The sequence below is a fragment of the Orbicella franksi genome, chromosome 1 (assembly GCF_964199315.1).
Source record: "Orbicella franksi chromosome 1, jaOrbFran1.1, whole genome shotgun sequence".
NCBI lineage: Eukaryota > Metazoa > Cnidaria > Anthozoa > Scleractinia > Merulinidae > Orbicella > Orbicella franksi.
Genome location: NC_138145.1, coordinates 30,180,996 through 30,206,702, shown reverse-complemented (window position 1 = coordinate 30,206,702; position 25,707 = coordinate 30,180,996). Strand labels below are relative to the sequence as shown.

Sequence of the window (25,707 nt, the reverse complement as noted above, 5' to 3'; positions counted from 1 at the left end):
GGTAATGTGATTAATATTGGAAATGATTCATCACATGTTGTCCTTCGAAAGCATGTCTCTGTCAAAGATCACTTTGTTTTCTTTTTATACCATTCTAATGTTTGATATTTGAATACTTGGGGTATCCTTTGACAAAGTCCTAACTTTCAAACCAGATAGAAATTAAAAGATTGGAATAACACTTTTGAAGGACATCTGTCTCGGAACATTCTCAGCCAAATTTCGGCTAAATCTGTAAAGAAGTGGCTGTAAACGCTTTTTCCTGTACAGCAGTTTTTTGTTTCAATATACAGATCTACTTTTGTTTGTTTTAAGTAGCTGATGACACACAAAGTGTTGGATTTAATGATGCACTGACAGATGACTCGGAGGATTTGCTTAGCATAACTTTGGTGTTGATGTCAACCTGCATTTAGCAGACATCAAAATGATAGAAAGAAGATGAATTTGTAGCAAGCTAAATGGCATAGTCCGATGCAAAATCCACGGGAGCAGATGCTTAGAAAAATTAAGTCACCATGATCTCTCACCGCCAAATTGGCAGCATTTGAAGTGTGAAGCAGCCACTGGATCTTGTACTGTTTTGGCTTGTTCCCAAAGCAAACGTGGATGATAATTTGTGAAGACATCAAAATAAAAAAGGGTGAATAAAAGATTTAAATGAAGAAATTATGGAAAACTGTAGATAACCGTAGAATCAAACTGCAATTGTGTGAAAGGTCGTAACTATGAATGTACTGAGAATTCATTGGCACTGTCAGGAATTTGTCAATGCTCTGTCAGCTGTAATTACAAATTCAGTCTTTATTTCTGTTTCTTGGAAACCAAAAAAGCTTTTCATTGCAATTTTTTTGAGAAAGAAAGACCACAGAATTTCCTAGCTAATGATTAAAACAAGGAAAATTCTTATTTCTGAGAGAAATTGAGGTAAACTGATACTTTACATGAGTGGTAGATTGCCAAATGGACAAGATTTGTTGTAAGATCTAATACATTTAGAATGAAATATCACAATATCTTTTTTATACAGTGGATTATTGTAACCCTGGTGTCAGCACACAAATTGCCCACTGTCTGGTCTGTACCCAGGTGTCAGTGTACAGTAGTGTCTCTGTGAGGATGGGTAATTGTTGCAATGACACAATCGCAGTAATGTAAGTCTTGCAGCTGTCACGCATTAGTCAGTCATTAGCTCGTTCATATCATGGTCCAGCTAAATTTTTTTACCCTTATTCCCTCCCACCCTTATGGCGTTGGAGTGTTATTGTCAATCCAGCTTTGTATCAGCTTTGTGACAATATGACAATAAATTCCTTGTTTCCAAACTTGTGGTTGTGGTTAAATGTAAACAATTCATGTTAACCATAACCATTAACCATTTAACAGTTAACCATTTAAACATAACGAACATCTGCTGAGCAGTTTCATCCACAAAGTGATTGTAATAGCAGAGGTGTTAGTGGCTTCTTACCATGATTTGTAAATTACCCTCTACCAATTGCATTTTAGTAGTTTTAGTGTGGCTTTATGTTTCATTGTAATACAGTCAGATCTCTTCAGAAGGGACATTGAAGGGCAGAGCTGAGTGTCAGTATAATGGAAGTAGAGACTGTACAGGGTGAATTCTCATTTTTCTGGGACTGAGTGTACATGTACAAGTGCAACTGAATTCATTTTGTCACAAGCGTGGGATGAAAAAGTTTGACTTCCCTGCAGGTCCTGCAGCAATCAAACCCAACAGTTGAGCTACAGGAGACTTGTACAGATGAATGTCTGTAGGTCAGTTATCAGGCTCATATGTGTGACACATCTCTCATGCTGCTGAGATCAATAACGTGAAATGCATAAAACATGCCTTTATTTGTTCACAAGTCTTGTTCTTTTACTTAGGAACTACAAGATGTACCCAATGGTGATCTAAAAGCAGGTGTTTTACCTGCTAAAGAGGTTGCTGTAGATGGCCATGACAAGTCTGAATAGGAACTTGCAGTATTCATGAACTGGTCAAGTCGATCTGAGAAATCTTTGCAAAACAAGGATCATGAAGACTTTTGATAAAATCCTGAACATAGGACAGTCAAGAGTTGGAGGAACAAGACGCTTTGCTTTGCAAAGAGAAAGTGGCAGTGGCATGAGCAGTTCATTTAACTACAAAGAGGATAATGACAAATTTATGTTCAACTCACAGATATTTGATATCTCTAGTACATGTACATGTACCACACTGTATACTAAAATTAATAATTCTGATAAACTGCACTTGTAATTTATGCATTAGGGATAATAATTTATTGCATTTATTATGCATAAGAAGACATTGGTAATACAAACTGAACAGTGTCCCACAAATAGTTTCCTGTAATTGAATAATATCATCGTACATGTAATGGTTTTTAAAACACTGTTTAAAAGAACAGTGAAAACAACCTACTTAGTACACGTGTATGTGTTTTAATATTTATTTATTGTCTTAAATTTGTCTACATCATTCTGACCAGAGGTGTACCGTTTCTTAAATTATCAACATAAATTACAGTTCATAAACAGTATCTCTTGCTCTATTTTATGTAGTTCTCTCTCATCCTTGTTACTATATGTATTTAAATATTGCATTTGGAGGTTCTCCAGATCATAAGAAACATCCACTAAATTGTACATCTAAATTGTACAGCTGTTCTCTTCCATGTAGAGTTTTATAAATGCCTTCAAGCGATTTCAGAAAACCTTTTTTAACATCAGCTCTTCTGAAGTACGTACCAAGGTACATTTCATCAAACATGTATAATTACTGTGTATAATGCACTTTAAAATCAGTGCAAACATTCGACATTGTCATTAGTTGTCAATGTGGACAGACTTAAACCTTTACATTGTGATCTCCTGGTTATCAGGTTGTAACTTATACATGTACACAATTTATGTATTACACGGCAAAGATTTGCGGGGTCTGCATTCTACTGAAAACGTTAATTTGATTGGTTAAACCATATTTAGTTCTCATCACAACTAGTTTCAATTATTTATTGCTGAATTGTTGTAGCACAAAACAATATGGGTAACTTTTATTCTACATTTAGATACTTTTTGATGAGTCGCTTTCTAGGCTTGTACATGTGTATATAGTATTGAAACACGAACAAACAAACAAAATCAACCACAAATTTTTGCGGATGCAGTACAATGATTTTGAATGAGAAAAACAACCAGACCGAAGAAGTTAATAGAACATCTAGTCCATGGAAGGAAATGTGCAAACAAAACCAGCTTCATTATTTCTGAAAATAATGTTAGCAAGAGTTTGGCTGTGTGTCTTCAACTCTAGATTTGAAACCCTTTTGGGCTATATTATACAAATGTCAAATTAATGTATTTTTAAACAAGCTTGATTGGGATATAGGGCAGTGTCTCTCACTTGTTAATTCCGTATTCATGACCTTAGCCAAAGAGTCTTCCACTTTGACCTGTTTGTTTTATAGGGATATATAGTAGATTGTTTCCTTCTGTACGAAGGCAGATATTGGAGTATATGAGGCTGTTTGTGGGTACCATGGCCTGAAGCCTCGGCTGTAACGACAGCTTTGTTCAGTGCTTTGAATTGACAAAGTTCAAATGAGCTAGCACATGTACATAGAGAATCCTTTGTCTTTTGAAAGCTTCTTTGTATTATCATCATCGTTCTGTAAATGTAATCTCTTCCGCTGCCAGCACTAAATCTATTTCAGAGATGTGTCGATGACCAATCATTTGACGGACAAGTAGCTGGTTTACAGATACGAGTCAATCTTCATTTCAGTGCCTTGCACAACTGTTACAACACATCCTGCGGTAACTTGAAAACTGGCAGAAGTTTGCTTGTACAACATACATGCACACGTTGCCGGTGTAAGAGTCTCTGCAGTTCTGTTTTCTCGCTGCTTTTCCAGCTGTTGTTGGACAAGGAGTGTTACTGCAACGTTGATAGTAATATGGCTTGTTCTTGGAATGGCACTCTTTAGATACTTGTCCTTTGTCATTGAGGCACGTGACGTCTCGGAACTGGTTACCACCGCCACATGACCTGGAACACTGAAAAGTAGTGGATACACTTTTTTATTTGCGTGCTACTATAGCGCGTTGCCTTTACGCCCACAACATGAATTTATGCTAGGGACAGTCAAGGAAAAATAACTGAACTAAAGTAGACTACAAAGTAAAAAACAAGCTGAACGTTCCCTGAGTTGTATATACCTGGAACATCTGTTCGTTTCTAAATTATGTCGAGTTTCGCGACGTTGATGCTCTGCCATCATAAACCCTCTTCCGCGTCTGAGGTCTCGAATTGTCTTTCCATCCACGATACATATATCAAAAGGGCACTTACTTGTCATTCAGAAAAACAGCATTTTAATTTGATGTTTAGGCATTCCTTGATAGATTCTTTGCAATCTTAGTTTATACACGTAGGTACTCGCGTAGTTCAGTAGTCTAAACTAGACGACACTACCTTTATGGTAGGAAATCACAGTGGTTTAACAGCTGAAATCGTACCTTGCCCCACGCTGTGGTGAACCATTGTGGTGTACATGAGTCATTTCCGCATGATTTCACTGTAATAGGTTTGGAGTTCCGTGGACAAGCTTCGTCAGGAAACTCTTGGTACATACCTCCAACCATCCCTGCACAGAACACTGATCTGAACTGAGTGCCTGTTCCACACTCAACTGAACACTGTCAAGTGAACGTAACGCATCAGTGTCAAGATATGCACGGCTGTTGGTTTTTCAATATTTGTTTTACCGTCTTGCCTAAAAAGCCCTTATTATTGTCCGTTCGCCATGTTCAACTACAGAAGTGAGGATCTCATTTTCCTTGCTAATAAATCACTAAACCTCGTAGAGGGACTTGAATACGGTAATGCCTCGTTGATAAGGCAGTTTCCTTTGCATTTCACGTCAAAATGACGTAAATGACTTTCCATACTAACAACTTACGTAAAGCAAAAGCAGAAGAATAAGAAAATCCAAAGCTATATGCTCATAACTGTAGAGAAGTGTTTCGGTGCTGTTTTACCTTACTCCATTCTGATGCCACCCAGACTGCCTGACATTTGCCATTGTTGCATGGTCTGGTCGAACTTGGTTTCTTGGCATGAGAACATTTGTCTGACGGAAGGGCATCACCACCTTTTCTTCCACAGAATACAAGTCGGCTTTGTTGTCCTCTACCACAAGGCACTGAACACTGTGTGAACAGAGATATGAGTTAGAGTAAGCAGGTTGGATTAGGGAGAATGAATGGACTGAAGGAGTTCCTGAGACAAAAGGAGAGGTATACAAAATTGAACGAATGAGACCCCAGTAAATCATGAATCTATAAATGATTGAATTGCATGACAGAACGGACTGAATGTGCAAAAGGAAACCGAGTGAGACAAAATAGAATTGACTGACCGTTGGAGTTAATGAGAAGATAGATGAATTTTCGAATTGTGAATGCACCGAACGAGATAAACGTGTATAGGATGGTCACAAACGACGAGGAGACTGGATTAGTAGCATTTCATGGCAACTCTATTTATTTTCTTTACATTGGTGTCGTTACAGCTTTTGAGCACCGTCTGTCTGAGTAACTGACATTACGTTAAAGTGTTTTATAAAATGTGGTGTGCTTCAGTTGATGTCCTGGTAACGTGTGTCCTAATGTGAACTGCAGCATGTGTTAGACATTTAGAGAACGCCTGGTGGAAGGTTTAGACGCGCTTGCGGAATCGGAGACTCTAAATGTGGGGTAATGTTTTTTGTTAATATACACTAGACCTAGGGATTCTGCAAGAAGGAGATGTAAACAGTGAAACAGCATGGACAGTGGAACCAGACGGGTGGACTCGGCCCGTAGGCACTTTAACGTCCTAAGGGTGTCCACTTATAACAGATTCAAACGGTGTTAGACCTGGAAAATTGGCAAGACTGCATGCAGACTTCTGGGTAGTCGATATGCCGTCGGTTTATTATGATAGTGATCACGGTATGCTTTGTTCTGCAATTGGGCATGTATACTGAGCACTCACTTGAGACCACTTGTGGCTTACAACCCAGTCAGTTTTACAGGAACCAGCAAAACACGATTCTGTTGTCGGTGGCTTTGGATTGTGTTTACAGAACCTTTCCTTGACTGTGGTATTTTTGATATCCACACAAGACACGACTCTCTGTTTGACTCCTTTTTCACATGTCACGGAACACTGTAGAACAAAGTCAAAAAAAAGTTAGCGGAATTAGATGGATCAGGAAGTAGTTGAGAGAAAAAATGCAATCGGATTCGCGTCGGCGAAGGTTTAACACTCGAAACGTCAGCCAGCTACCTATTGCGGCGCTTAATTGTGTTGCCCATGGGACAACTCCGAAGAGTTTTTCGCTATATCTAAATGTTCAACGCCAGAATTTGCTTTTGAAGAAAAACTGAAAGTGACGTGCCTTGCTCCACTCCCCGACTGTCCAGTTTGCCGGAGGAGGGCAGGGCTGTAAGTTACAGTTGCGGCTGGGTGCAGGTCTCTCCCACTGGCGACAGTAGCTGATCGGTAGCATCTGCTGTTTCCTGACACCATTATTATCAACAAGCTGTTTACACAGAAGACTTCTGATCTGCATACCGGCTCCACATGTCTTAGAACACTGACCCCACTCTCCTGGTTCCCACCTGCATTGAAAATGGGAACTTATTAGTCCAGACAGACAGCGCTGTGGTTAGAACAGCCTCACAAACAGGCTCTCGGATTCTTCAATTTGGCTCTAATTTCGGACTTTAATGACATCCCTGGCAGTGCTAGAAACCAAAAGCCTTCACTGAGGTGAATTGTTTTAGTTTTTTTCAGACGTAAATTTGTGTCAGCCCAAACCACACCAAGATTGACCTCTCCGGTGAAAAACCAAATATCCGTGTGAAAGGAAATAGTAGACTTGTGCACGCAGGCAAACAAACAGTCCAAAAAGAAGAAAATCGTTCGATGACTATTTTTATTTTCGGTGATGCGGCATATTTTTACATGGTACTTTTTCGTTCTTCCTGTCAGGCAGAATCACTTAACACAGAACATGTCTATCTCTCAAATTTTAGAAACGTCACTCACGAACAGTTTCAGAAGGCAAACTACTGATACTTCTTGGTTAAAGCCATTTGCAATGAGTATAGCAGGAGAAGCCCAGCCGGCAAACGGAAAATATACAATTGATGTTAGTTTACCTTGGTGAACAAGGCTGTAGGTTACAGACTCTCTGTCGTTGAGCTGGTTTTAAGTTCCATTGACACAGGGACTGTTCAACAACTGAGTTATCAGCTGATGTAACACACTGGTACACCGTTGTTTGAATGCCTATTGGGAAATACGAATTTCGTCAGTTAGAGAGTCAGTATCCTTCGGTTTGATGTTGTTTGAAGTGAGAACTCAAACGTTGGAATAAGTTGTTCTGACAGTTACAAACAAGTAATAATTGAAAATAAATCATGTTTACGAATGGTCCTACATTTTTACCATTTCTCGATCAAGAACGTATCACAAACACGTTTGGTCTGAAACCGGAAACGTCAAAATTTGCACTTCAAATTAACTATTGCCTTCTTTTAGCTCGACGTCATATCTGGCTAGCCAAATCTAAAGAAATGTCCCCTAACTTTGACCATTATCTACGCTTTCTGAAATCAAGGCTCGAGTTGGAGACAAAAAGCGGCGATATGGAAAAATGGGAACCTCTTGCAGAATATATACCTACTGATAGATAGCATCACTTCCTCTGAAGTGTTTGCAGCTATCAACTTTGCCAACCATCTCGTACATACGCTGTCACCTACGAGCTTTTCACAGCAATCTGCTCTTTATCTTCACTCGCACATACTAGTAATGCTATAAGTAATCAACCTAACAATACACTTGAAACACCTGTTTCGTTTTCTTCCCTTTTGTACCATCTTCATTGTTGTTGTTGTTTTTTTCTTTTTATTGTAATGTGTTAGATTTATTTTTGTGGATTAAAAGGTGCTGTATACACTATTAGTGTGAACATTGTAAGTATAGTACTGTAAGAATAATAAGTTTCGTCTAGTACAATAGTTAATGTCAGCTCTGTAAGTAGTTATTCCCAAGTAGTATCTAGTACTGTAATCATTTATTCTGTGTCCTGTGAGGCAATAACATTAAAAAAACAAACAAACAAACAAAAAAAAACAAACACGTTCATCACATTTCCAAACGATAAAGAGTTCGTCCTAAATACTCCGCTGGGCGTCGTATTCAACACTTCTGTCGGTCTAATTTGCAACTATTATAACACAGTGTCATATACTACTTACAAAACTATATTGAAAAACATCATTCCTAAGACAGTCTTGACACGCTCCAAAAAGTAAAAATATTCTCGATCTATTATTGTTGGCTAAACAGTCTATTAACCCGAATTCAGGAGAGACGCAACGGTTTACAGCAAAACTTCGCTTATTTAACAAGTGATATACTTGATAACAATAAACTAGGAAAGTCACAAGTGTGATATCCACTTTTTTAAAAAAAAAGGTGAAATGGTCTTGGCTAGGTTTGTGTATTATTAAATGTACCTCCTGCACATGAGTGGGTGCACTGTGTAAACCCTGTTAGTCTCCAAGCATAAGTATTTCCGTTGGGTGGTGGTTGGGTAGCCTGGGACTTGAACCCTCTCTGACCAAAATTGCTGGGCTCTGCGGGTTGTTGCTGTTCTTTATCGCGTTTTTTAGGGTAGTCCTTAGGAAGAAGGTACGAATACATGATCCTAGGCTCGTCAGCTTGATAAAGCAACTGTCAAGACAAGAAAGCACATGACATATTTAATTATCAAACTGCGACCACCAGGATTTTTTTTGTGGGATAGTTGACAGAGGAGAAAACTGAGCCTGAGTCAACTGCATTAAATTACATTTTTAGAACTCCATTGAGACAATTAAGACGTCTCGATTTCTTGGTGCTAGCCAGGTTACACGGCTCAAGTCTGATTTAACCGTACCAACTCTTTCGATTTTTGTAAAAACTCTAACAATTCTACCATCTACTAACGCAACGCAGTGTGACATCTTTTCCGAAGTTAAACCTAAAAGTCCATCTGCGAACAGCAGAGAGTTCGAAACTAAATCTGATAGAATGTTAGTGCCCTGTTTTGTCTGTCAATAGTGACGAGAAGTGTACCGTTACAATTTTTGCGTTCAAAGTAATTTGTTTATTTCTCCTTACCATAACGTCAAGACCTTCAGACGTTGGCCCAGCGGCAATAAACGCCTCATTCTCGCCCTTGTCTCTACGGGGTCTTGTGTAATACACAGTTGTATCAGCTACGTCATAACCCTTAGGCAAATCGATAACCCAGTTTCCATTAATGTAGTACTTGCTTGAATCATGTGACTTGAGAGCTGAAAACAATTATGAAATTTGGAACACAAAGTCATTATTCTATAGTGTGAAAATTGAATCTATCATCGAATCTATTACAACTGGAATTTGTAGGACGAAACCAATGTTAAATTTAACCCTGAAAAAGTTAGTCACCAAATCATTAGTTTTCCATTACAGATTTGCGCCCGAGTTCCCCTGGCTCTGTTCTTGGTTTTCCTCTGCCATTTCACAATGTTAAAGGTACAATAGTGGGTAGCAGAGAACATAACTGATCTTATAAGAGCGACAGTGCACTAATTACAGACTGTTCCCTGATTCATCTATAACTTTAAGAACCGTTGCTCACAAATAAAACTGAAATCGACAAATGAACAAAAGAGCCGGAGCTTAACAAGTGCGGCCTATTCATTGATTTCACTAATGGCTCAGGAATTTAATGTTAACATCGATATCAGTTCTGCCTAGACCAGCCGAAAAGCTCACCCAGATAATTCTTGCTTCTGCGGATCTCTGTGACATTAATGTTAGTGGCACCAGCAGGAATTGTGATCACAGGATTATACCCTAAGACTGACAAAAGAACGTACATAGACATGTTAAGCGAGCTTGAAACACAAGGGTGCATTTGTGCACTAGCCAGGAAGATATCATTTGATATCACTTGAAATCAAACATACTCAGATGTCCTCGAGAAACGTCTCTTGACGTAAAAACACCAGATCGCCTTTGCTTTGGTGTCACACGCTTCTGACCAAAACATCCGCCATCTTTACACCTTGAGGGGAGCTCCTAGAAAATAAAACGGCAAGGTACATGAGACGCAAACTCTGTAGTTAAGGTATTCTTCAGTTCTATTGGCCGGATATGGCTGGCCGGTGACAGTTGATGGTTACCGGAGTAGAATGAAGTACCTCTCAAAATGTGCTTCAGGCCTCATCAACACTACGCCGGAGGAATTTAAAAACGCAACAATCACCGGTCATTTTGGATTTGTGTTTGTGTAAAACTCGGACAGGGAAATCACATTATCGTGACTTCATCGTTTACTAAAAGCTCCGTTTTTAAAATGTGTCTGTCCACACAAAAACGAAAAGCCGGCGTTTTCAAATTCCTCCGGTTTGACAACAGGGGCACCCAACCACCGTTTTCTCTCGAATGCTTTTAAGCGCTGTTTTAGGCTATCTGGGGTACTTTTAAAGTTCTGTAGGTTAATTTTAGGTTGCGCTTAAAAAGAATTATCTGTTCGGTTATTCTAAGGGAACTTGAGTATTCTCGAATTTATTAGGGCATTTTTGTCCATTTCCCCGAAAACCTAAGATCTTATCGCCTTTCAGAAAATGATAGCTGACCTTTTTTCGGTACCCAAAACGACATTTTTAACAATCCGAAGACAACAGACATTAAATTTCTCATATCACGAAAGTTCGCGGTGACAATTCTCTTAAGAAAATCAGAGGGGATTAAAGGCCTTTCGAACAGATAATTTACCGAAAAAAGCTCCGTTTTCGTGACGGATTAGTGTGGACGGTGGGCCTAACTTTGAAATAAAGCTGCGTTTTCATATTTGTCCGGCGTAGCCTGGTGGACGGAGCCTCAGTCATCTCTCATTTGATTTTTCCCAATGAGTATAGTACATACCTTGCATGTTCCACTAATGCAGACTTTTTTTAAATCACTGAGGCAAGGTGTTCCGTCTTTCACTCTTGGTGAGAGACGACGAAAGAACCTGAATCCTTTAGCCACACAGTAAAGCTCACATTCATCGCTATTCTTCACTGCAGTATAAACAAAACCTTAGTTTCAGTATTTTGTTCTCTTGCAAACTTTAATAAACATAGTCATGAAAATGTTAAAAATAATTTTTTAACCTCGCGAAACGATCACAAAATTTTTACTGAATGAAACAACCTGCTATTTCTGAACGGTCGAAATTATTAGAGATGAGTTGCAAATATTTGGATGCAGAAATTTCTGAAGAGTACACGTATTTCGAAATTCTACTGTTCCTCGGACTTAGCAGTCAGTTGAAATGTCTCTATAATCTAGGTTTGTCGCCGGAGTTGTGAGCTTGGTACAAGGTTCCCACGACAAACTTCTCCATTCTTTTCTGCCGGATTGTACAGTTGTTTATAATTAATCCCTAGATCTTTTTCCATTGCCATCGATCTTTTTTTGTCCTTGTATAATTACTTAAGAAGCAGAACCTCTCTAGCGATTGTTTGACATTTATTTTCCTCTTTTAAGATGCGTTTTTAAGCTTAAGATTAAAAAAAAAAAAAACTGTTAAGGTTTTAGTCTCACCGCCCAAGTAAGGGACCCAAGTAAAGAAGTAGCCATTGAAAGACGTGTTGTCAAACTTGCTACACTGTTCCGCTCTCGCCTCGACAGCATGTTGCTTCGTCGTCACAGGGGCCTGGTAACATTTCTGTAACGAAGAAAAACACAATGAATCGAAAAGGCTATTACTGCTCATTATAATTCATAAGACTAATATCGGAGTTTGGAGAAAAAACCATTTTGTTGAACTTTTATCCGATCATGGAGAATGTCGATTATTTGGCGCAGGCAAACGTTGTGCACGTGTTAACAGTTAAGTGTGACCCTAGATTTGAAGCATAGATGGACAAAAGAGATTTTTTTTCGTCAAAAGAGATGGTAGATGGTTGAAAGAGAATCAGCTGACTCACGTATGATTGTTGGACGAATGCCGCCGAGAGAACGAACTAGTTTGATGAATATGATTGAGTTATATGTGTATTGAAGTTGAAACTGGATCTTCCTTCGTATTGTGGTCATACTTATGCATTATTGACGAGGAGTTGGAGACAAGTCTGTCACACGATGTTTTCGCGAATGGAAAGTAAGATAATTTGCGACCTTCCAAGTTCCACGAAAGAGCCTAGTTAAGGTATAAAACAAAAAGTACTACTTTTCAATCCCTTTGAGAACCATCAGAACCAGAAAGCCAGTATTATAAATATTAAACAGCTGCGTCAGACAAAGAGTGTGACTGGGTCAGTAAAAGCTTCATCTAGCCGATCTCTACGCTGCAATCTGTTCTAATATGGATCAATGTCTTAACTAAAACTGGTCAAACTAAAGGGTTAATTTTGAATGGATTCAAATTTGTGGTTACCTAACTATGAAGCATTTATATTTTTGTCAACGAAATATACATTGAGATTAACTGTAAAAAAATGATTATTTACAGACGATAGCTTATCATCAGCATAAACACAAACGTGTTGTCATGCCCGAATTTTGAAGCTTTAGAATATTATAAGAGAGAGAAAATCCTTAATCAGTTCAATGCGAGAAAAATAGTCAAACCTATTTTGGCGCAGTCAAGAAAGGTGAAAATGTAAAGGGACGAAGGCACACTTGTTTTCGTCCGATCCTACGCTATTCGCTGTTGACAGTGTATTTGACAATGAGACAACATAGCTCATTATAATATGCATTCTATTTAGTTAAGTATAAACTATTTTAGCATTTTTTGCATGCTATCGTAAACAAAACAGTCCAAATGAAATCATTTTTGACTAAAAGAACTATAAGGAAGTGCTTCATTTAAAGGCCAGATGTTGGAACCTTACCTACTTATCGTCATTAACCTTTGAGACATTGAAGTTATGGCGGCCAAAATTTGTTATGAGAATTTTAAAAACAAACTGGGAAAGATCTTGAAATGTTCAACTGACACCTACATCACATTGTGGGGAAGAGACGTGCTGAACAGAGGTGTTGGTGGAATACGGATTCTTCTTGAAGCTGGAAATGTTCAACTCTTGCAAGGTCTTGACGTAGTGCTCATCCAACGACGGAGTTAAGTCGCTGTCAGCCGGATTATCTACCTCTGCTTCAATGAGCCTCCTTAAATTCTGTCTAAATTCTAACGTTTCTTGAATGTCTTGTGCCATACACCCAGCCACACTCAGGAGTGCGGTCATTAATAATCTTAGATTTGCATTTACCATTGCTCTAATGGCTTATTGCCTTCGACAGTCCACGCTTGAAGACTCATCGGGCTGCATAACAATGTTGCTGACCCCATCAATAATCGCCAAGGTGGTAGGCATAGATATGAAAATGTTGTTGACCCAGTCTGCTGTTCGGGGCTTTCACTAACCGTCAAAACTCGAAAGCCCGACAGAGCTGTGACCTCACGCAGTCATCTGAATCAGATAATATTTGTTCAAGAGATGAAAGAGGTGCGAATTGTGGCTGTGTACGTTCGCTAACATGATGAACGGAAAACAAAGTGATGTCATGAAACTAGGCGGCTTGTAAATTTATACTTTTTGCTTCAAGCTGTTCGAACTGTTTAAAGTTGCCGTTTATTGCTGATTCACTGCGTTCTGGTTTAAAAAATCTAAAAAGGGCTTAGAAGGCGGAGCGAGAAGGCGAGAATCAAACCGCAATACCTCCCACGGCTAAGAGGGGAGAGAGAAAACCCGCCATAGGGCATTAAAAGCAATAAGAAATGTTGCCATGGAGATAATTAATCATTGACCAGCAGGGTTTTTCTCGTGAAAGTAAAATTATCAACATAGGATTTATTATTTTTGTCTATTTGGTGTAAGTTAAGGTCACACTGGAAAAAAGAAGCAACAGGATCTTTGTGTTCCTCTAGATTATCAATCTATTAGTCTCAAGTTGTCACGTGGTTTATCGGTGTATTGACACGTCACAGGACTCGCAGCTATGACTCCATGACCGAATTTGCCGCGTGTTTTCAGTGGCTCAGTTTCTTCGTCAATAGCAGAAAAGTGTGAGTCACAATAGCTCGTGAATCCAAAGCTACTTTAATAATAATGCCACGTCAATTGGTCAAATTGCTAATATGATTATGTAGTTTGATTGTGGTTCGAAAATGAGCGCGGTTGTGATGAATAGAATAATTATTAAGGGTTCCACCCTTCCACCTCTGGGAGCGATGGGAGAGATGGTTATGATAAGTCTATCGTGGACACAGCAGATCTATTTACTTATCGCAGAAAGTAATGAGTTTAGTTTCACTACATGCTACACAGCAGAGGAAAAATCTACATATTCCGGCTCGACGTTTGTGATTAACACTTAGTTATTAACAGCATGCTCGGACTTGCAGTAAAAGAATGCCATACGTAGATATTTATAACCTTGGTTGAGTTTCGATTTCCTCGGTCTGGTGATCGTGTTAACAATGTTATAGCAAATGGTTTTGCAGATTAGCTGTTCTAAAGAATCAAAAGAAATTCGTGCGTTGAGCAAATGAAATAAGTTTATCTGTAGTTGCTTAACTAAAGAACCTCCTTGTTGACGAGATGTTTGCAGTAAAGTATTTCGTGATCATTTATAAGACAATTGTCATGGTTCGATTGTTTTGCTTGCCGTTCTTCCTTGTTAAAACCTTGATTTTTATCTCGGATAAAATGTACGGTCGTCTTCAGGCACTAAATTAAGAAGATCGTATTTCTTGCATTAAAAACATCAAGAACCTCCAGGGAGATTTTAGAGTAGATGAAAAGACACAAATGCAATAGTTCACCTTTAAAGTATTCCCTGCAACCAAGTTAAAATGAATAGGATTATTGCTCGGAAAATTGTAGTGCTCAGTATGGGTCATCCATATTAGTGCACATATTATTTTGGTCTGTATAAAGAATAACAGATTTACTAGTACGACACCAGTCTTTACATATGCTTTAGTTATCATTGTTACCTTTTGAAGACACAACTCAAAGTATTTCAAACCCTGTTTAATGAGTGAAAACATTGGTTTTTGCTAAATTTCAGATCACGTTGAACTGGGCAAACTCCAATTTCAAAACGCTTTATCTCCGAAATAAGGCACCCTACTAAGCCAGTTTTTCTTCCTTTCAAGAGAGTGCGAAACTTTACCTGTCGGTTTATTTGACCAACGGTTGGACGTAAAATGAATCTAATCTTTCAGCAATTTTTGTATACTGCAGTTTTACCTGTCGATTTATTTGATGACAGTGAGATGAAAAAAGGAATCTCTTCTCCTCTTATATCCTCATGTTTGTCTTACACTAACCATAGTAACGTTAAATCTCTTTAATAATATATCAATAACGAACAATTTCACCTTCTACCCTTTATCCTGGACAGAAGTGAAAGCCTGCATACCTGCATATTACACGTGTTGTACTGAGTATCTGTTCCTTGGCAGTTTCCTTTGTCGGGTCCATATTGTTTGTAAACTTTCAGTACATACCTGGGTAGGCTACCAGTCCTGAGGATCAAGGAAAAGGTTTTCTGTGAGTCGATAAATCGTCAATATAGCATTGGGCATCCGTCATTTAAATTGCGTTCAAGACTGTAGTGTTTCATTGGAACCGTGCCAACCGTAACCAATTTTGGTTGGACTGTCCCACCCAACAGAATACTTTTCTAACCGTTTCTGGTTGATTTGGTGGCACATGCAAGGATTGGTATTCAACTTTTTAAACAATGAACAGTTGGAAAAGTGTCCAACAGGAAGATCTCAACTAAATCAATTTATTTAATCGAGCTTGATGACTGTTGTAGAGATAGAGCCGATCACCCAAACCAACAAAAACGACAACACGAAATTAAAACAAAAATAACTAATAAGTAACTAGCCCAGTTTAACGAAAACGGTTGATCCCAATAGCGCACGACCTCAGTAGTTGATGGAAAGCGAATGGTCTCTAAGCGAGTACTCAGCTGAAGCTGAGAAGCTCTCTTTTCATTGTTGAGCCGAGAAAGCCCTCGATAGGCACAGATCTTGATCTACATAGTTACAATAAATATAATGCGGAGTGATGGAACACAAAGACAAGAAACAAACCGGATCAAACTTGTTCTAAAACAAGTCAGTGAAGCACCAACCTGGACGACACCACACACTGCCTCGTTCTGGATGTCGTGCCTCCGCCACACGATTGACTGCAGGCAGACCAGTCACTCCAGGGTCCCCAGCGATCATTCCGTACCCTAGACCACTAGAAGCAAAGAAAAATAGTAATCTACGTTAAATTTCTCATTACGATGTACATACATTGTCCAGCAGACAGGTGAGGAGAACAAGGAAATTCATCAACTTAAGTGAATTTTGTCGTAATTTTCCACCGAATCTGTTCTAAGAATTAACATAAAAAGATTAATTGGTGACTCGGGTAAAAAAAAAAAAATACATACTGAGCATAGGGTTGCTGAGTCTTGCTATTTGTTTTGATGAGATTTACTGTGCTAATCATGCATAGAGGCTTTCATTATATCTTTCAATTACTACGCGCGCTGATACTACTCAATTTCGCGAAAATCTGAAGCTGTTTTCTTTTGTCGTCAAAAGGTCGCGCAATTCGTCTTCACCTTTTCTTAACGTTCATGGCAAATTAAAGCGTAAAAACATTTGGTTTTCTTAAAAATTGGACAACATGTATTGAAACGTGCTAACGAATTAGCACAGATTTCGAACTGAATAGTTTTATGTCAGACATTTGAAGCAGTTCCGCGTGACTTGAACCGTCCGACACGCGGTAGAGATATAAATGCCTTACTAACTTCGTCTCCTCGTCGTTTTCCACTCTATGGCCTCCACTTGTATGGCCTCCGCGCCCTTCACGCTTGGGCCATAAATCAAAGGGGACAGACCTCAAACTCGGTTACTGAGAGATATAGCTACTAAAACTGCAGAGTCTTCAGCTCTTCACTTGAACTGGGATGAAAGACTGTTCAGCTTAGGTATGCCGAAAGATTTTTGCGTTAAATCCGCTTTTGGAAATCTCTGATTTGACATGCTTGTTGTTAGATACCGAAGCAGAAGAAGAAAGGCAAGTCATAATCAAGCCTAGCTTTATTGAAAACTGCTTTCGATAGTAATCGTTGAAACAAAAAGTGATTTACAATGTCAATCAATCCGACAAAGAAGCAATTCCAATGGGCAAGACGTTACTCGCACCTCTAAACTGAGAAACACAATCAGACATTATCTTGTGAGCCAGTGCTTTATAAGTTTCATCGTGGTTGCACGCGAGCTAAGCAACTTACCAGATTTAACTTTGAATAAATCTATGTGAATTTTTTCAATTAGCATTTAAAAGATGTTTTCAAGTTGGTTCTTTCGAAGGCAATAATTTTGCTTTGCAAAATTTAAGCAAAATTTCTCGGTTCAAGTCAAGACAAGTGATTTTTAGAAGGTGGTATATTGCTGCTTTCGGAACATATCCTCGTGAAAATTCCTTAAACACTGATGGGAGATTTTTGCATACGCAAGGTAATGTGAGTTTTTCTACTGCCATTGTCGACGAATTCAGTTTTTGACAAAAGTTTGTAGCACACCTGATGTGATCTTAGTCATGTTTGAATTAGATTACAATGTTAGATCAGTGGTATATCAACGTTCATTGTAACTTATGCAGGGTTTCATTACCAGTATTCGCCAAAAAAACACTTCCCTAGAAACAAAGTTAGACTTCGAAGTCTACAAAATTTATATATTCTTTACCGTTAAGCGGAAGAGATACTTGCACAAAAAGAAGATGACTTGAGAACTTTGTATTGCGTGTTAAACAGATTGATGGCTACCTTCACATTAAAACCTTAACATTCCTGTAGATACTTGATGTGGTTTTAACTTTCGATTTATTGAACGAATTCGAAAACTGCGATAGATCAAATGAAAACTATTAAGTAGTACTTTGATCTGATTCTGTTTCTACTTTTCTCAAATGAAAACGTTCCAAAGTTTTATTACATGTAGGTTCTAATTCTGGGTTCAGCAGAGGTAACGACGTGTCACAAGGCTTTAACCTGCTGATCAAACTGTCAAATGGCTGTAGTTAACTTCATTACAAGAATTCTGTAGGTTATAATGAAAAACCTGAGTGAACAATTGAAGTTAGGCTCATTTATCAAGGCGGAGACCAATTCTGACATTTCTGCTCATCAGCGAGTATCGTATTGGGTTAGAATTAGACTGACAAAAAAACAACTCGCCTCCACTTCTGTCAAATCTCGTTGATGGGCTGTGGTTAGAAAAGAAGGTACTGAATAGCAAATTTGAACTTCGCAATTCGAACAGTTTCGAACGTTGAACTTACTTAAATCCGCCGAGGACCGTAATTCCGTCGTAAGCACACAAGTTAGGAATTACTAACAATACTCAAATCGTCCGGCGAGGTCCAATATCAAAAAACACAGTTTAAAACGTAATATCCGATGGAAGTAGGGAACTATTATATTTTGTATATTATCTGAAGAGTGCCTTGTAAGCTTAAATTAGCACTTTAATGAGCTGTAAATTGCTAACGGCAAGATGATATCGAGATCTTATCGCGATAAATTTGGACGGTTCTTAACTTCAGTCAGCGAGACACTGCTCTAAAAATAAAACAGCTCTAACTCTCACTAGGACAGTGTTTAGAGTTAACTGCTCACTAAGCCTCGCTGTCAGTTTCTTTTCACAGATGGTTGCATCCTCCAGAACGTGCTGTGTGGCTTGTTGTGAGCACTTTTGTGGTTTTGGCCATTCTCTCGCGAGTTGTATTACAGATCAATAAAGACGTGTCTATGTTGCGGACTGATTGCGCATTAGATGAACTCAACGCGTTAATCAGTTTATTGGTGGCCGCGTGCTTTGAATGACAACTTGTAACTTTACGACTTTCTGTTATGGAAAAAAAACTACTAAACACTGTAAAACTAATTCTTACATACCTGAAACGATTGCGAACAGCACTTGCTAAGCAGACTCAGGAAAGCTGTCAACAGTAGGTAATTCCACATAGTCTCTGTCAAACACAAAAACGCATGGTTAGAGACAAGTACTGAAGAGCCAGACACACATTCTGAGCACAGTTGCAAAACTTACATGTTCTTCGCTTCACGCTGTATGATTTCGTCTTACAATGAACGCAGGTGATTAATATGTCGAGCTAGTATCCTTTCTCGGTTGTTTACTCGCTAATGTAAACTAATGAAAATTCCGGTGTCATAACCCCATGCTAAGGTACAGGAGAACAAGCTCGAGTCTTTACCAACTTTGACAACGTCGATTCCAAGTTATAAGTCCTTTAACAGACCGACTCTGAGAGGGAAATGATGGTTGACAACTAAATTATTGCTTACACTGAAATTAATCTGGTCCGCTCAAATAGAACAAGAGGGACAATAGAAAAGTGTTACACAACACGCAATGAAGACTAAGTAAAGCAACTTCATACATATTCACTGCTTGTCTGTTAGAAATTCAACCAAGCGTGAAGTCAGTAAGTCCGTTCTTTGCACCTGATTAGGAGTCCGTTAATTGCGATATATTAACACTGGGCGTGATGAGCTAAAAAGCCCTTAAACGTTCTTGAGAGAGAACTTCGAACACTTTCAAACATTTTAATAAAGGTAACAGATCAATATAATGCAATTTGCACGAGGTTGACATCACACAACGGACCCAATGCGCGGGAAATACTTTGAGTTATCTCCTAGTCATTTAGCGCATTAACATAGCATTGAAGAGGTGCCAATCAAATTAGAATGACCTTGAAAAAGGAAAGCGTGGAACGGTAAACAACAATTTTACAACACTTCCTTTATCTAACTCCAATCAAACTTTCAATATAACTGCAATTTTTGCCTTTGGATCAAACAATGCACCTAGCACATTTTTAAAAGGGCAACCCGTGACTTTTTGCGGTAATTAATGAGTTTGAGGTTATCTGAGGCATTTTAGTGCAGCCTGCTGTGCCCGGCTTTTTATTTCCTAAGAAAATCAAAGGAAAATATTTGGAGAGTAATTAATTAGAAGTCGCCGTAAAAGACAACAAGGCGCAGCTAGAAAAACAAGTTATTATTCGTTAAGTTACTTGTTCGAAAGTTTTTCTTTTTGCAGCCATTAGCCAAAGGTAATATTTGTCAAATATGTGACGAAAGAGCTTCCTAAAATAAAAATCTGACACGCTGTTGTTTGAACTGCAGTTTCAACTCCGGAAGTACCAAGAGAAACTTAGTGTGGATTCTCACGCACACCATGGTCAAAACGAGAAGGAGTAACAAGGGGCCATCCTTTAAGAACTGAGCACCGACGAAGGCCCACTAGTACCTCATCTTCTCTTGAGTGCTTTATACATACAACGCATGCCATAAAATGTTGAGCCTGTTTAAGGCGTAACATTTCGAGGGTTTGCGAATGTTTCTATCTGCCGCCTAATACCGCAAGAGATAATTCCCGACTGAAAAAAACTCCGCAAAAATTTGCTCTATTGTTCGAAATACGAAACGTGCTGAGCACCAGAGGTAGCCCGCCTTTTCAAGTGGTATCGGTTTGACGACAGAGAAAACCACTTATTGTTTTATTTGCAAGATATTGGACCCATCTGCTTTTGCCATTTTTATTGTGGCTTTCCGCCAAGTCAATCTATGCATTCCGACCCCTGAATCCTGTCACGCGTTCATTTAACATGGCTCTAACATTTTTTAAGTCTGTGGGTGAATCGCTTTGGCGCACAAATAGCATGTCATTCCTTCTCTGAGACGGTGTAGAGAAACAACGCTGAAGTCGAGGGTTACCTCAAATTTCAGTCGACGGAAAAAAGTGGAGTAATGTTGTTAGTTTTATAGATCATATTAGAGCAGTATTATCGTGTCGTTTCAGAGCCTTGCTGTAGGGTAGGTCAGAGTACAATTGATAATTAAATAAGGATGACCAAAATACACCACAAACAAATTGCGTAATAAGTGAAAATTTGTTTTTCTTTGTGGAAATTCAGCTTTTTTACCGTTGCGCACAGACAGCTGAGAACTAAGGATACCTTACAAAGAGGGTTTCCCAGAGTAAACAAGCATCGCCGAAGCATATTTGCATTCGTTCGTGTCTTGTGCCTGTACTTAAAGAGTGGAGATGCATATTAATGCATGTTATTATGACCCTGATAAAGTGCTCAAAGGCTTAGGCTTGTTATGGAGCCATAAAATTAAAATAGTTCTTAAAAAAACATGTCCGGCTTTTGAGAATAGAAAGATTCTATAGCAATACTTGATGCAGTTCATGGCTTTTGTCGCTGTGTGTTTGCTAATTGGACCGAAGTCTCCGACATGGTCTGGTCAATATGAGATAACACGCCGGTTTCTTTGTCACCGGCCAAACAGAGGAAAACGGCCAAGACCAGATCACAGACAGAAGTGCAACGCCCTTAATACACATGTTCAAGAAAAAAGAATTAATATATATATTTTTTAACATTTTGTGATTCACACTACTTAGCACTACTTACACAACTGGTACGGCTACTTACACAATTTACAACAGTATGAAAAAGAAATAAAGGAAAGGAAAAGTCAAAAGAAAGGAAAGGAAATGAGGCTGGTAGGAAATACATTTTTCCATGCGAAAGGTTTTGTTTCTCTTGTTTGTAGTTATCGCGACTAAGCTTACATGTATTTTCCCGCGCTTGGCATTAGCTGCGTTCGCGTACAGTTCTGATTGGTCAGATGTGACTGTGGGCTACAAAACAGGCTTGAAAATCTTAAATCTGATAGTAATAGTGTCAATTTAACTTCGATGGAATCCCGGTGTACAGAAACAAGAGCTGAAGACAAGGGTTACCTCAAACTTCAGTTGACGGAAAAAAGTGGAGTAATGTTAGTTTTTCAGATCTTATTAGAGCGTAGTATCATCGTGTCGTTTACGAGCCTTGCTGCAGGCAGGTCAAAGTACAATTGATAATGAAATAGGAATGACCAATATACACCACAAACAAATTGCGTAATAAGTGAAAATTTGTTTTTCCTTGTGGAAATTCAGCCTTTTTACCGTTGCGAACAGACAGCTGAGAACTCAGAGATAACTTACATTGATGGTTTCCTAGAGTAAAAATGCACCGCCGAAGCATATTTGCATTCGTTCGTGTCTTTTGCCTGTGCTTAATATTAATGCTTGTTAATATGACCCAGACAAAGTGTTCGAAGGCTAAGACTTGTTATGGAACCATAAAACTAAAATAGCTCTAAAAAGCATTTATCGATACAGGTCGTGACTTTTGTCGCTTTCTGTTTGCCAATCGAACCGAAGTCTGCTTCATGGTCTAATCAATCCAAGAAAACACGCCTTTTTTCACCCAAACAGGGGAAACGGCTAAGACCAGACTAGACACCGAAGAGCAAAGCCTTTTATACACACGTCCAAGAAAAATTTAATATGAAAAAGAAATAAAGGAAAGGAAAAAGGAAAAGAAAGGAAAGGAAATGAGGTCGGTAGGAAATACTTTTTTCCATGTGAGAGATTTTGTTTCTCTTGTTTGTAGTTATCTCTGATTGGTTGAGTGCGTTATTTTCTTTTGTTGCAATCTCGTTCCCAGAGCCCTCGTTACCAGCGTAACGAAGGCTCTGGGAACGAGATTGCTTTTGTTGTGATTAGTCAGATGTGACTGAGGACTACAAAACGGGCTAGGAAACCTCAGTAGAAAGTGCAAACTTAATTACGATGGAATCCCGATATAGCGAGCCTTGTGGCGAAGCACCCGGTGAAACAACGATATTTCTTTAATTTAGCCCAGCCAAAGAGTTTGAAGGTAACATGTGTGGAACAGAACCTTACTAAAGTAACATCCCGAAATAAAGAGGCATCACGGGAGGGGGGAAATTGTGTGCCGCAACGCACCCCCGAGCACATTTCTCCAGTTCCTTAGCACTTCGTTATATACTGCTTTCAATGTCTAGTTGTTCAGTCTTCGCGCGATTTATGGCTTTCTCTCGCCATTAAACTGTTTGTAATCGTGTGTTTGTTGTTCTACATCACTAACTTCCGATCATTAACACCGGTATGTGATAACGGCAAGTAAAGCGGCAGTATTTACCCTATCTGGCCATAAGCACCTTGAATAAATTAAATTTTGCGGTTTACCAGACAGTGCACGCCACATGCCCACTATTAGTGATAAATAAGCTTTCCTTTTCGTCTGTGACGTGTATAAACTGTAACAGACGTGTAGTTACGATACAATATACGTATACAATAGATAAGCACAGAGAAATGAAACAAGTCTCTTTTAATATGAACTGCACCCGTCTGGGTATTGATCTCATTGCCCGTGCCTTTTTCTGCATGTTTGTGCGTCCTGAGGGATCATTTGTCTTTCTCGAAAAATGCGGCGATTACTTAAATTCTGATTCTGACCTTAAATCAGTGGCAAAACAACTTACTTACCACCTTTACTAAAAAATATAAATTTAAGGTTTGCGTAACATCTGGTAGGCTGATGGTTGAATTTTAATTGATTGGAAACATTTTGGACAGTTCACAGTAAACGATCAGCTTTATTTGACGGTTGACAATTTAATTAGTTTTCATCAAGCTATTGAGCTTAACTTTCATCTGTGCCTATTTAATTACCTCCTGTGGATGAAACCTTAGTATGTGACCATGAAAGCTAACGATTAATGCTTTCATGCGGTACTTTCCGTTTTTCACTTTCTCACGAGCGACACTTCAGGAAAATTTGTTACTGATCTGTACTTTTACCCAATTGTTAAGTGTCTGTAGAAGACATGGGTGACTTGTCATGGTAATAATACAGTTTTATCGTTGAAAACAGCCCTTATAAAATCTAGTCGGTATCCGTTGAAGAAATTCCCAGATCGTCAGTTTGTTAGTTAAATTGTTGATGACGTCAAACTGTAGTTGGTAGACGTGTACATGCATTGCAAACGCTTTCCTCACCCATTTGCTGTATCAGCCCTTTCAGTATACTCTGTTAGGTTGATATATCACAATCGTGTTTGGGATACTTCTTTTACCAGTATGGAGTTCTTTGGTTTTACTATGTTAATTCAGCGTGATTAAGGAACTGGAGAAATACTTGGCGAGTCCAGTTTCCTCCCAACAGATCCCTACAGACTTTATTCAGAACGGGTAATTTCTGAGGTTTTAGCAGCGTAACTGACCCCGACCATATCTTTTTGATGACAAAAATATGAAGGAAAGCTTTTGCAACTAACTACCATATAATGGGAGGATTAAAGTTTTAATTACAGTTTCAGTCAGTTTTCTTATCGTGGTGAAACAAACATGTACGGTATGGGCTTCCTGTTCATCATTTCCCATCTTTACGTTCACCGGTTACGCCTTTAAAAGTTTGAGTAAGCAGTACAAGGTTAAAAAATAACATGAAAAATTTCTGTACTTCAATGCAATATCGTGGGGTGCGGTCGTAACCAATATGGTAAAGAGTTCAGGTTGGTTTCATGCTCTTAAACGCATGCGGAAGTTACTTAGACCACGAGTTCCTGTTTTGATGCTGTGTTTCGTCTGCAGACTGCAAGGAAAGCGTTCACTGCAAATCACATACCAGAAAGCTCAAAAAAGTCTTGCCTGATTTGGAATTTGAGGTCACAAATTAATACCGGTTCATTTGTATTTGCGTCTAGTGGTATCCAATGATGGTCATAGAACTCAGTGAAATCGGAAGAATTAGTTTATCGCTACAGTGGGACATATCACAATAGAGTAAATCAATTGGCAGTAGGAGAGACAAGAAATTTGAAAGCGGCGTCAAGTGTGGGTGAAGTTCAGTGTGCCAGCTATTCAATTACTGATTCTTGTCAAATTATGAGCTCGCGGTTTGTGCGAAAGCCGAGGAGCGTGTGGAAACTATTAATTGATACTGCGTGGGTCAAAACGTATATTCTTCGTATATCCTTTTTTTCGTGCCATAGTTAATACGCTTAAACTCTCAAACGAACGTAACTATTTAATCCTTTATAATAGTATTATAGAAAGGCCTTTCAGGTCAGTTTACTGAACCTTCTGGTACTAAACAATCACACTATGCGTACTGAACAGGAAAACGATTGGCTTATATTGAAGGATTGCCATGAACATGTGGTACACAGATAGCAATGGAAAAGGGCGGGGGGGGGGGTGCACATTAATGTTTTATGGATTTCAGCTATTTCAGCTCATTTGACCACAAAGCCCTTACTGCTCATTTCATTACCCTTCACTGACTAAAATGTTTGAGAACACAATAAATCAAACAACGGCTATTTCAATGTGTTGGAACATCCCCTGTTTTGAAATATTTTCTTGAATGCTACCCCCCGGTTGTGAGATACCTTTTGACAACTTGTGGTCACAAAGTGACATTCAGATTAATAATTTCTTCGAGTGGTATTAACTCCAACAAAACAAAACGATAAAAGTTCCTAACTACGAGAAAGAAGTGGCCCAGGATTCACATCTCGAAGCTGTCTAAATAAACAAATAACTTTAATATTTTTCTTATCTTGTTAGGAGAAGGAGCAGATTGCATTACTGGTGTTTGTTTGTTTTAGCTTTGGCTAATCATTTAATTAAC

The 25,707-nt window shown here is 38.8% G+C and overlaps 1 protein-coding gene across 7 annotated transcripts in view; it reads right to left on the bottom strand.

Annotated features, from left to right (window-relative positions):
* Nucleotides 1–2,672: 2,672 nt before the first annotated feature.
* Nucleotides 2,673–25,707, bottom strand: part of LOC145502350 (thrombospondin type-1 domain-containing protein 4-like) — a 31,664-nt gene continuing 8,629 nt past the window's right edge. For 5 of the 7 annotated variants that reach the window (XM_081481645.1, XM_081481654.1, XM_081481687.1 and 2 more), the window contains 15 exons: nucleotides 19,076–19,149; nucleotides 16,247–16,359; nucleotides 15,521–15,626; nucleotides 11,690–11,813; nucleotides 11,027–11,163; nucleotides 10,066–10,177; nucleotides 9,872–9,958; nucleotides 9,230–9,405; nucleotides 8,584–8,800; nucleotides 7,219–7,348; nucleotides 6,453–6,675; nucleotides 6,047–6,220; nucleotides 5,050–5,220; nucleotides 4,528–4,707; nucleotides 2,673–4,065 (listed from right to left, as the gene is read on the bottom strand). In XM_081481645.1, coding sequence (XP_081337771.1) covers nucleotides 3,790–4,065; nucleotides 4,528–4,707; nucleotides 5,050–5,220; nucleotides 6,047–6,220; nucleotides 6,453–6,675; nucleotides 7,219–7,348; nucleotides 8,584–8,800; nucleotides 9,230–9,405; nucleotides 9,872–9,958; nucleotides 10,066–10,177; nucleotides 11,027–11,163; nucleotides 11,690–11,813; nucleotides 15,521–15,626; nucleotides 16,247–16,359; nucleotides 19,076–19,144 — 2,295 coding nt within the window. In that variant the 5' untranslated portion in view covers nucleotides 19,145–19,149 and the 3' untranslated portion in view covers nucleotides 2,673–3,789. The other 2 variants (XM_081481662.1, XM_081481695.1) reach the window with 2 other exon arrangements.